Here is a 13,726-nt window from a genome sequence, read left to right on the forward strand (position 1 = left end):
TTTTTTTTTTATGGAAAATAAATAAATTTTTTTTTATGAAACAAGAAAAATGAAGTTGGAAATGTGAAAAAATGCTTGAATCTCTCTATAAAAAGTAACATAGTTTATTAAAAAAGGAAAAAAAAAATAGACATAATAAATTACTAAGCTATAAATGGGCCAGGTCAAGAGCCCGATCCGGGTTTGTAAAAAATGAAGGCTGACGATTTGGGCCGACCCGATTTCTCTAACCGAAATCGAGTGAGAAAGCATATGTATGCCTACATTTTTTTAAATGAAATATTTTAATTATAAAACTATTTAATGAATTGTTATATAATCAAATTGTATTAAATAAGTTGTTAATAAATTATTTTAAACATTAAATTGTGATTTAACCGACCGCACCCAATGTCCCCGGAATTCAAATGCATCAAATAGAGAACCATACTCCGGATTTATTATTTTTAAATTAATTTTTTTAATTAAAAGTGGTGTGTTTCGTTTCAAGTGTAGTCGTCTTTTTTTATAAATTTATATTAATCACATATATTGTTGGAACATTCTGGTTTTGGTGATTGGAGCCAAACTGAATTATAGAGGTAAACTGAAACTCGAAAATCTAATTAGTTAATAACCTAATTGATATAAATCCGTATGAAGGATACTGGGAGCCAAACTAATTCTGGCTCGACTGATTTATATCTACTGAATATCTATCAATCATGATAAAATCTTTTTTACTTTCTAGTAAATCAGTTCGATCATTGTTAAAGATCATAATCAATTGTTTAAACTTTCCATCTTTCCCCGATCAGTGATTATGGTTCAGAGCTGCATTCAGAAGTCTGAACATATCCGAAAGGACGACAACCTAACAACAAGGACATCCATAGTCGTGAACGGATATATTGGGAACAGGTTATAGTTGTCTATTGAAGATATAAATATATCAGTTGACTTGTATAAAAAAAGGTTTTTCGATTCCCATATATAAAAAGCAAGTTGATAATCTCTCCAAAAAGATTCTAAAAGGCCCAACTGAAAGTCAGCACACCCAAATAATTCATTATCAGGTCAGTTCAAGGATCACATTAGTGCTTAGAAGTTTTCAGTACTTATTGTAATTGAAAGAAAAAGTCTTACTTCTCAAAATTATTTAAATCAAAGTTTTTACTAATAGTTTCAGTCAGGAAGTGTTTAAGTCATGTCGAAGTGAGTGATTTTAAACTGTTTGTAATTACCAAAATCTTTTAGTATAAGTATTCTTTGAGGAATAAGAGGTGACATAAGAGAATTGAATTCTTCGAACACCCATAAACAATTTTGCATTCAGTTTACTACAGCTTGTTACTCAACTATCCTCACTCAGTGTTATTAAGCCATTTGTTTAACCATTTTCAGCAAGCCTACTTCCGCGCAAGTCAACTGATTGACTTGCTGAAAAACCTTACTAGAAAGAATCAAATTCAGTGTTGCTAACTCAATCGAAATTGTTTTGGCTACATTTATTCACCACCTAAAAATTTTAGCTTCGATTATAACAAGTGATATCAGAGCAGTTCATTCTTGTCCCTCAATAAAATATTTCTATGGCGTCATTCAGTAAGATTTCAATGTTCTCTAAAGAAGATTTTGATAATTAGAAGATCAGGATAGACGATGTATGTGGCTCGTTATCACAGATGGACCAATGAAGATATTGAAAGCAAATACAGCTATAGTCATCTCTGATGATGCCCCTCAAATGCTGGAAAAATCAAGGAGCCAATGGACGAATACTGATAAGAAGAAAGCAAATCTTGACAACATGGCTCAAGATATTTTCTACAAAACTCTTGACAAAAACACATTCAACAAAATCAAAATGCTCAACACTGTAAAAGAAATCTTGGAAAAGTTGATTCAGCTATGTGAAGGAAATGAACAGATAAAAAAAAACAATCTCTCTGTGGCCATACAAAAGTTTGATAATATCAAGACAAAGCCTGGAGAAGCTATTTTTGATTTTGATGAAAGAGTTAGTAGAATCATGATAAAACTCAGTGCATCTGAAAAAGTATACAACAATCGAGAAGTGATTTTGAAGATGATGAGAGGACTTCCAAAAGAATGAGACATCAAGACTATATGAATGCGTGAATCCAAAGAGTTTATCAAAATGAAGCTCTATAACTTATTTGCAGACTTAAAAGCTTATGAATTCGAATTGCAAATAAGAGAAGATGATCAGTCTACCTCTTAGCTGACTAAAGTCCTAACTTCCATGAAACTGGAACCATCAGTTTCAAATGAAAAATCAGCTGAACAACTAAGCAACGATATCATGTCACTATTTATAAAGAAGTTTGGCAAGTTTCTAAGGAATTATCATGGCAAATTTCAATACTCCAACCGAAGATTTTATCAGAAGAGGTTGTCAACTGACGATTCCATTGCCTGTTTTAATTATGGCAAGACTGACCACTTCATAGCAGATTGTCCTAAACCTAGAAGGGATGACATGAGGACATCTGAGAAGGGTAAGAATTCTTTTGACAAAAGAAGATCCAATGATGAAAGGAAATTCTCTAAGAAGATGAAGAAAGCAAGTCAAAATGGTCTAATTCGAACTCTAGATCATCTGAATCAGAAGGCTCAAATATACCCAGTGATGATGAAGTGAAATGTTTAATGACCGATGATGCCGAGCTGAAATTTACCAGTAAGCAGGTATTTGACTTTAGCTCAACCTACTTTACACGAGAGGACCTTGTCCACGTACTTTATGGCATGGTTAATGAGTACCAAAGACTTTCTCAATCATTCGAGAAAATTAAAACTAAGCAAAGTGACCTGCCAAACAACAGAACTGAAACTGAATGAGAACAATCTAGTGAATTGTTAAGTCTGAAAGCAGAGATTGCTAAGTCTGAAGTAGTTTTACCTTGAAATAAGTCTTCAGTTATCTTAACTGAAATGCAAGAGTTATATAAATCTGTCGGAGACAAAATTGGTCTCGGTTTCAATAACAAGGAAAGCATTCTCGAGACAAGTGCTCAACGAAAACTGAATATAGATTCAATTTGTAAATATAGCATGGTAAATGAATTTCAAGATCCTATTCATCAATTTGCCAAGCCTATTGAAGATAAACATTTTTTCGTATGTATTTTGTTGAATATGGAGTGAAATAAATACAATTTGTTTAAACTTATGCTTGAGTTTGATTGAATATATCACCCACCAACAATTTTAAACTAGTTTTTTTAATCTTATTTTGACAAAAGGATTTAAAGAAATACTTAGACTTAGTAAATAATGTTTTAAGTCAAGTTCTACCACCTGCAAATTATTAAAAAAGAAATATATATATGTGAGAATGCTGTAACGCATAAACTCACAGGAAATATTCAATAAGTACAAATCAGAATTTTGGTGTTGTGCCACGGTGTTGACAACACCACCACACAACACTGCAGCAGAAATTAATTGTAAATAATTAAGGATAACTGCAATAAATAAGCAGAGACCAGAGTTCAATTATGCACAAGTACGAATACTTGTGCGATGACTTATGGCAAGATATTCACTAGAAAAATTATATAACCGGTTTACACCAAACAATACTAGTGATAATGTCAAAACTTAAATCCTTGACAGGCCAAGGAAATAAATAGCATCAAAATAACTTAAACCAAAACTGGATGCATAAACAAAAACATGTATTGCTTAAAAACCAAACGAAAGAACAATCTTTGATCAAACTCTGTGTCAGTTTTGTTCTTCGAGTGTTTACAACACCAATCAGCAATACGTGTATACGTGAAGCGATCACTCAAACTCTTCGTGCCAATACTTTTTCCTCAATCGTGATCGCGTTCATCAAAGGTTCATAAGCCCCCGGAAATTCTCCTCAGTACTCTTGTGCAATTCTTCAATACTCGATTGTGACCGCGTTTTTGCAAGGCTTCCTCTCGGCTCACTACTCTCTATTAATGATCGGTCCCATATATGTATAGATATGCATATGAGTTCTTGACCTTGTCTTTCATATCTATTAAACAAGGAAACTAATGTTTAAATAGAATCAAACTCTACCCAAGGTATAGTATATCTTATGGATAAGTTCCTAAATTGCATTGAAGAATTCCCATAAATAAGAAATATAGAATATCTATATTTACGGAAACAAATCCAACAATTAGTCTAGAAATTTAAAAATAATAAAATTAGTTGAATTGGAATACAAGATTCCTTTCAATATGTACTTTACGTTTGGGATATTTTAAATAAGAGTAAATTTTTTTAAAAAATATCTGTGTACGACTGCATCTATTTTAAATAATTTGTCATCGAAAAAAATAATTGTATTTGACGAAGTCAACTTATGCAGTATCACTGAATTATTTGTGGCTGAGGCAGGCGTAAAATGTCACTCAAAGAATTGCAATGTCAAAGCCAATTGGATAGCACAGTAATTAACAATAAATGCAATGGAGTCCAACCAGATAAAAAAATTCAATTATTTATCAATTTTTCGACGATCAATGAATTATCATTATCCATAAGCATACATGGTTGAATTTTTGCACATCTTTTCTGCCTTGATCAGAAAAATGAATTCTGGGATTTTCTTTAAGCTGATTCTGAGTTTCATCATCCCTTCAATCTTGTTCTTCCTATTAAAGAGGAGAAGAAAATGTTTGGATACAAGAAATATCCCACTTGGTCCTAAAACTCTCCCAATCATAGGCAACCTTCATCAGATAGGAGCGTTGCCTCATCGTTCTCTTCAAAAGTTGTCAAAAATATATGGCGATCTAATGTTCGTACGACTTGGATCCGTTCCTACAATCGTCATCTCATCCCCTGATATGGCACGCATAATCTTTAAAACACATGATCTCACCTTTTCGGGAAGACCCTCTATGTATATTGCTAAGAAGTTGACTCACAATTTTTCGAGTATCAGTTTATCACCCTACGGAGAATACTGGAGACAAGTTCGAAAAATTGTGGTTTTAGAGCTGATGACGGTGAAAAGAGTCCAATCATTTGGAAAAATACGAGCCGAAGAGGTGGCTCGCATGGTTGACAGCATAGCCGAACATGGTAGCGATCCTGTCAATCTGAGTATATTAACGTTTTCACTATCTAATAACGTTGTGTGTCGTGCGGCTTTTGGGATATGTAGCGATCTTGGTAAAACGACAGATGGAAGAACAAGTAAGTTTCATGAAATGCTACTTGAGATGCAGCGGATTGGAGGTAAATTCAATTTGGCGGATTTCTTTCCAAGAATGGAATGGGTAAACAAGTTTAATGGTATAGACAAGAGCCTCGACACAATCTTTCGTGATCTAGATGGCTTTTTCGACAAAGTTATAGAAGAACACCGTGATCGCAATAGGCATAAACCCGATGTAGAAGATATTGTTGATGTATTACTTCGAGTTCAGATGGATCCGGACCATGGAATTACTCTGAAAGATGAGCACATCAAGGGCGTTCTCTTCGTATGTTTCTTGAACTCCTCTTATATTTTTTGTTTATATTTTGATAAACATAATATTTTTCATTTTTTACAGTAATTTAGTTTTAAAAAATATCTTCACCTTCTTTAGGGTTCTTTTGAAAAATATACAAATCAAGAACAAAGTTTTAAACTATGCACTATGGTGAGCAATTAGTAAACTGGTACTTGTTGGATCTCGGTTTTCTCGTATACAAATCGCAGTTGAAGTTTAAAAATTTTATTTTGAAAATCAAAATATTTGGACACTAGTATGATTTAAATTGAATAAATATTCATAGGGAGTTCAAAAATGATATATTTAGTAAAATTTTCACTTGGCTCCAACTACTCCGGTATCAGATGATGTAGCTATTGTTGTAAATCCTACCAACGTTCTTTGATCTACTTATTTAATCTTCGAATCAAGTCCACGATCAGATTATTTGTTCTTCTTCTAATTTACACTAGAAAATTAGATGATGTTTTGAGTAGAGATAGAACATGAAAAAGAAATTGACTCAATGCTATGAGCCAATTTTTTCTTGCAAAACCAAAGGGATTTCGAGGGCATCCTTTGATCTTGGGAAGAACCGAAAGTATGTTGTGTGGGAAAAAACTTTCGGATGCCTTATTTACGTTAATGAGAATCAAAATTCTCTTTAATTATTATTTCTAATCTTCAATTTACTTAATTAATTAGCTTAATTAAGTCAATTAAAGATTCTAAAAAATATTTGCATGCCAAATCAAATTCCTTTTCCTTTTCAAATCACCGACCAAACTTTCGAAATGCATGCCTGTGCAAATAAGAATAATAAAATCCTTATTATTTCTTTAATCCATCATTTAATTAATTAATCCAATTAATTAAGTTAACTATAGATTTTAATTGCATGCCTTATCAGAAGCTAATCTCGATTTTAATGCATATCTATATATATTTTAAGAATATCATGCATTAATATTATATTGCTTTGTGTGCAAGTTTTTAAAATTATGGTATCATTAATATTTTCCTATTACATAAATCAATACCATATTTAATAAAAACTTAATGGGCTATATCAAAATATAATTTAATTATTAAAATGTGATTTAACTTTAATAAATTAACATGATGGGCTGATACTCTTACAAGCCTATGATCCATGCTCCAGTACATTAATCTCATCATAATCCCGATCGGTGATCAAATATCATCGATGTGACAATTTCAACTTGTTTGTTATTATGATGCACACATTAATTTCAAGATCACCAATGTCTAAATAAGGTAAGTGCACTCCCTTTGACTGTCTTTAGCAGTCATGCTCTCAAAATTTCTATAAGCTTTTATAAACTTTATTTATAAGCTTATCGATTGATCATATCAAACTTATTTCTTATAAATTCAACTCATTGAATCTATTATCTCAACGAGAACAAGTAAACCAGTGCTTGTGTGACCCTCAATGGTTCAGGGATACAGCTAGCCGTGGGTTCACAACTCTTTGTGATTCAAGACATAATCTTTTATTCGGGCTTATCCTAATTTGCCTAATTCTATGTATCAAACATTCATCATGAGAATGTCAGAAATCATATTTCTGATTAAACCCATCGAATCATGGTAAGAGTGTCTAGTAGCATCGTCCCATGATTCCCTAGGTATTACTGATAGTGCCTACAGAAACCAGTCGATTATGATTAACGTACAGTACGGTCCCTTCATCTCATATATCTCGATCGAATCTGCAACCATTGGTTCATCGAGGGTTGCCTAAAAATTCGATAACTATGTAACACATCTTTGAGAATAAACAGTGGCATCGCATGTACAACTAGAGAACTCATTCTCTAACGTACATTTCATATTCTGGCCAGATATTCCATGCACTATTATTTCATCATATCACATAGGATATCCACACCCGTAGGTGAGTGGTGAATTCCCGACTACAATGTACTGGCTCTTACATGTGTCGCAACTGTACCCAATCTCGCCACCTGATGACTCTCCTGTAGTCGGTAAACGAGTCAAAGCACGGCCATAGCATATAGAGCCTCAGTGTTGTCTCGGGCCGTAAGGACTAATGGTGTACAATCATAACCACGGACTTATCCTCTCGATGAATGATATAACCACTTGGAAAGTTCGAGGGAGGGTAGTGCAGTAAAATCATCATGTGACTACCTATCTGAATGTTTGGACATCTCTATGCTCTTACCAAGAAATGCAGTACACAACATCACATATGCTAGTCTCGAGCTCAACCGACCTTTATCCATGTTTTAGACGGCTGAATCGACTAAGAAAGAATTTAGATTATACAGTGTTTACAAATGAGTTTCAACATCGAATTACGATTTATTTGTATTAAAATATAATCAAGTTCTTTATCTATGTTGATCACATGGGTATACAGATAAAGAAATAACAAACCATGAAATAATGAATTATATTAAAACAAAGATTGTTTATTACAACTGAGTCAATAAATTTCCTAGCTTACCGTTGGTTTGCAGGACATCTACTCTAACAATACTAACACGGGAGTCTGTAAACTATCATGTCCAGATAAACCACACTTGGCAAACTGATAAGCTCGCCAAAGAAAATGTTGGTATACGAAATACTCACCTACTCCACCAAATCCTAATCCCGTCTTATCATTTTTTATCTCTTTTTGACATGAATGTTAGCTAGCTAAAAGTATTAGGACGTCTATAAATAATTTTACGTCTTCTACCTTTCGAGCTGAATCTGAAGGAAATTAATCGAGTTAATGTTAGAGTATCGTTTTCTTGCACTCAAAATCCTGCAGAAAATTTTTTTAAAAAAATTTGTTTTGAAGTTTAAAATTTTTCTTGGGCGTCGTATGATTTAAAACATTCAAATGATGCTTAGATCTGTTTACCTTTGCGTATTTAACGCTGGACACCAAATCAGTCCGGAATTAATGGAATTGGTCCTTCTTCTAAATCACTATGAACGAATCTTCCTATTTCCATATTCAAAAAAGGTCCACGATCAGAAACTGAATTTCTCGTATAGATAACACTAGATATCTTAACGAAACTTGTATCGAGATTGGATCGTCGGAATTTCAGAAATCTGGCGGAGATGTGACGGTGGAAGATTGTCACGCTCTGAGCCCGGGCCCGCGCCTGCGTGACTGCACAATGGACCCCTATAGCAACTACTTCGTATTCGTCGTTGCTTTACGAAAATGATTAACCCAAGTTGCTATAAAAGTCTATTGTAAGTCATTATAAACTCATTTTAAATATTTGATTTTTAAGATGTGGGACAAAGGTATCACAATCACCCCTCCTTCAGAACGCGACGTCCTCGTCGCGGCATGACCACTCGATCCACCAGCGTCGAGAATCTAGATGTGGCTCCTACAAGTTCAAGAGGTGGCTCCCGTCATGTAGCACTTTGCCCCGCAGGTTCAAGAGGTGATTCCCATGCACGTAGCACTTTGCCACGCATAGCATTTATTTCCCGGTTTTCTATGCCCGTGACCGGCTCTGATACCACTTAACTGTCACGCCCTTAGCCCGGGTCCGCGCCTGCGTGACTGCACAATGGACCCCTACAATAACTATTTCGTATTCGTCCTCGCTTTACGAAAATGATTAACCCAAGTTACTATAGAAGTCCATTGTAAGCCATTATAAACTCATTTTAAATCTTTGATTTTTAAGATGTGGGACAAGGGTATCACAATCACCCCTCCTTCAAAACGCGACGTCCTCGTCGCGGCCTGACCACTCGATCTACCACCGCCGAGAATCTAGAGGTGGCTCCTACAGGTTCAAGAGGTGGCTCCCGTCATATAGCACTTTGCCCCGCAGGTTCAAGAGGTGGCTCCCATGCACGTAGCACTTTGCCCCACATAGCATTTATTTTCCGGTGTTCCATGTCTGTGACCGGCTCTGATACCACTTAACTTTCACGTCCTGAGCCCGGGTCCGTGCCTGTGTGACTGCACAATGGACCACTATAACAACTACTTCTTATTCGTCCTCGATTTAAGAAAATGATTAACCCAAGTTGCTATAGAAATCTATTGTAAGCCATTATAAACTCATTTTAAATTTTTGATTTTTAAGATGTGGGACAAGGGTATCACATAGATGGCTTTAAAATTTTGTGCGGTGGCCAAAATTTTGCGAGGAGGAGATAATGAGAAAAATTTTGTGTACAAAAGTTGTCTTATTTCGTATAAATATTTATGAAATATTTATAAATTTTAATTAATGATCATATTAGGTATCCCACTTGAATTAGGATTTTTTTTTCATTATTTAAATTTATCATGTATCATATATAATGCAGACACACCCATACATATATATGTATGTGTATAAATATATGTGCAAAATTAAATCATTATTTAATTTTTTAATTAATTAATTCTATACTTCTCAAGAATATTCTATGAAAATCTTGTATATAGTGATTACCACTATTAATATTATTATTTAATTAGTAAATTTTAAATTTATTAAATAAATGATTATGAATCTGATCGTTGCTTTTCCGGGCATTCTTCCCCTTCGTAAATCATGTCATCTTCCATAAGTCTCAATTTTCATTATATGAACAAGATTTGTACCCTCGACACATCGATGTCTGGAGGTTATGAACAAGATTTGTACCATCGACATATCGACGATGGCTGGAGGTTAAATTGATCAATTTAACTTCTAGACATTGTCGATGTGTCGAGGATACAAATCTTGTTCATATAATGAAAATTGAAACTTATGGAAGATGTTATGATTTACGAAGGGGAAGAATGCCCGGAGAAGCAACAATCAGATTCTTCTAGGATAGGAGAATTTTCCTCAATGAAATCCTCGTGTTAGAAGTCTGGGAGGTTCTTCGGATCGAGGGTATCTGTTCGAAAGTAACATGTATAATTGAATTAAGAACATTATATTGATTGTTGTATGCTAAGTGATTAATTGTCTTAGCTTTGTTAAATAGGGAATAGGATTTACACATGAAAATGGCGTTTTGCAGAGAATAGAAGTCTGCCAATAATGTCATTACGTGTATCATATCCATAAACGTAATATTTGGATTATTTCCAGTAGGAGGAGAGAAGGAATACAAACTCTATAAACTGGTTCTCTCTTATCTATTTTTGTTAACTGCGGTTATCGTACTGCCCCCACTATTTGGACTATTTTCAGTAGTCGTATTTTTTGTCGGTTTCGCTCCATAAAAAAAGATAATTTCTAGGAGCAGATTCGGGAAAATTTTGTGTGCAAAATTTGTTTATTTCATATATCTCTTAATGAAAAATATTTATAGATTTTAATTCTTTGTCACATCAGGAATCCCACTTGAATTAGAGTATATATCATGCAAAGTCAAATCTTGATAATGCCTGATATACACACACACACATATGTATAGACATATGTGTAAAATTAAATAATTATTATTTAATTTATTAATTAATTCTAGACTCCTCTGCAATATTCAATGAGAATCTTGTACATAGTAGTTACCAGTAATAATGTTATTTTTTAATTAAAAAATTCTAAATTTACTAAATACATTATTGTGGACTTATTATAACCATGATCGAAGATGTCGATGTGTTGATGATACAAATTTTGTTCATATAATGAAAATTGAAAGACAAAATTTCCACCGATCTATTTTTAGGATCTGCCAGTCTTGTAAACTCCTTCATTAAAACTGTTTAGTTCTTCCCTCATCATTTAATTTGCAATAAAGTTAATGTCCTCAACTTCCATTACATGGAATCCACTTATAAAGTCCTTTATAAGTAATCTATTTTATTTCCATCAAACTACAATCGTTAAATTCAACTCCTTGCACTTGACTATCTCGACGGGAATACATAATCTAATACTTGTGTAACTCTAAATGGTTCAGCGATATAGCTAGTCATGGGTTCACAACTACACTGTGATTCAGAATAACATTTATTCTTATCCAGGCTTACCCTAAGTAGCCTCATTATTTTCATCAACTCTTTGATCAAGAATATCAGGACTCAAGTCTGATCACACCCATCAAATCATGGTAAAAACATCTAGTATCATTGCCCCATGATCCCCTAGGTATCACTGCATGTAAGAACTTTAAGTTATGATTAACGTACAGTACGGTACTTTCAAATCATATATTCCGATCGAATCTACAATCATTGTTATATCGAGAGTTGCAAATGAATTTGAGAACCATCTTCCCTAAATCATATATCTTACTATAGTCAGAGATTCTTTGCATTATTAACACATCAGATCACATTGGATATCTACACTTGTAAGCAAACAGTGAATCATTGACTACAATACATTGGCTCCTACGTATTTCGAAACTATATCCAACCTCACCACCTGATGACCCTCAATGGAGTCGGTAATGAGTCAAAGTGAAGTGCTAATACGCAGAGTCTCGATATTGTCCCATGTCAAAGGACTAATGGTGTACAACCATAACCACAGACTTTTCCACTTGATAAGTGATAACCACTTGGAAAGTTTGAGGGATGGATGCTCAGTGCATTATCAAACGATCACTAATTTATATGAACGTGCATCTTCATGCCCTTACTAATGAAACATGACGTTTGCATCACAGATGTTAGTCTCATGCTCAAGCGATCTTTATCTTTATTTTAGGCGACTGATTTGACTAGGAACCAGTTTAGAATATACGATATACTCCTAATGAGTTCCCTGATCTTATGTTGCGAGACAGACTTTATGATACTTATTATATATTCAAGGGTTTTATATGTGCAGTTTGCATGGATATTCATATAAAGTAAATGCACAATTAGATAAAATCATAAAATATTATTAAAATAATAATTTTTTTTATATAAGAGTTAATAAAGCCCAAGACACAAGCTACTGATCTGACAGATGAAACATTGCAGGACATATTTACTGCAGGAACAGATACTTCACCAGCAACTATTGACTGGACGATGGCGGAACTGATGAGAAATCCAGAAATCAGAGAAAAAGCTCAACAAGAAGTGAGAAAAGCTTGCAAAGGGAAGCTTAAAGTAGAAGAAGACGATCTTCAAAAACTCAGGTACCTTAAACTAATTGTAAAAGAGTCATTGAGACTTTATCCACCTGCGCCATTGATGCTCCCTCGAGAAACCACAGAAGACTGCATCATCGACGACAAATACAAAATCCCCGCAAAGACGAGGGTTATTTTCAATGCAAAAGCAATAGCAACCGATCCAAAATACTGGTTAAACCCTGAACAATTCTGGCCTGAAAGATTTTTGAACAGTGAGATTGATTTTAGAGGGCAAAATTTCGAGATGTTACCATTCGGTAGTGGAAGAAGGAGCTGCCCAGGAATCAATTTTTCCATCTCGCTTGTGGAGCTTGCACTTGCAAATCTTCTTTTCCTCTTGGATTTGGAACTTCCAAATGGAATGTCAGCCAAGGACATTGATATGGAGGAATCCCCCGGGATCGTCGTGCATAAGAAAAATCCTCTTCACATAGTTGCTTCACCAGCTACCTAATATTTGTAATCCAGCACAAATTCCTAATTTATGCATACACATAATAGTCTAATAGAAAGAACAATGATCTGTCAAACAAATAAAGGAAGATTCGTAAATATATTTGCTTATTATATTATACCATTTTATAGTGTAAAATTACCAACCAAAATGCGTGATATGCAATATAGACAAAGATAAATGGCAGAGACACGAATACGTACATGCATAAACAAGAATTTAATAGAGACAATAAAAGGAACTCGTGCCAAGGGAAAATATTTTGATTCATCTACCGTCGAAATATTCAATTTTATACATTTTAGTGTCATAATCATTGAATAACTCTGGTGGAATGCATATAACTTGTAAAAGTTTGCTTGATTTGTTCGAATTTTTTTATTTTAGTTTACTTCCAAGTAAGCTGATTTTCTTTTCAAAATCAAGAAATCTACGAATTTTTGACAAATTTAGCCTTAGCCATCTTCTAAACAGTGTTTTTAGACATAAAAATAACATTAATCTGGTGGTAGATAGACCAAAATAGTTAAAATTCGTAAGTTATTGTATCAAGATAAAAAAAAAATTGAAGAGTTAAGGATCTTAACCAAAAAATGGACAAGTAACTAGAGCAAAAAAATTATTTTCTCATCATTCTAACTTTGACAATAACTCACGTGTGACAAGGATCCACCAAGAGATATGATGACGAAAAATTGAGAGAATAAATTGAAATATATGAAAT

At 33.9% G+C, this 13,726-nt stretch overlaps 1 protein-coding gene across 1 annotated transcript; it reads left to right on the forward strand.

The window, feature by feature from the left end:
- The first annotated feature begins 4,444 nt into the window (after window positions 1-4,444).
- On the forward strand, window positions 4,445-13,120 carry LOC140986955 (strychnine-11-hydroxylase-like). The gene is made up of 2 exons (XM_073455375.1): window positions 4,445-5,477; window positions 12,391-13,120. Exons 1-2 carry the CDS (start codon window positions 4,536-4,538, stop codon window positions 13,000-13,002), a joined length of 1,554 nt encoding a protein of 517 aa, XP_073311476.1. The 5' UTR covers window positions 4,445-4,535; the 3' UTR covers window positions 13,003-13,120.
- Window positions 13,121-13,726: the final 606 nt, after the last annotated feature.

The sequence above is a fragment of the Primulina huaijiensis genome, chromosome 10 (genome assembly GCF_012295235.1).
Source record: "Primulina huaijiensis isolate GDHJ02 chromosome 10, ASM1229523v2, whole genome shotgun sequence".
In the NCBI taxonomy this organism is placed as follows: Eukaryota; Viridiplantae; Streptophyta; class Magnoliopsida; order Lamiales; family Gesneriaceae; genus Primulina; species Primulina huaijiensis.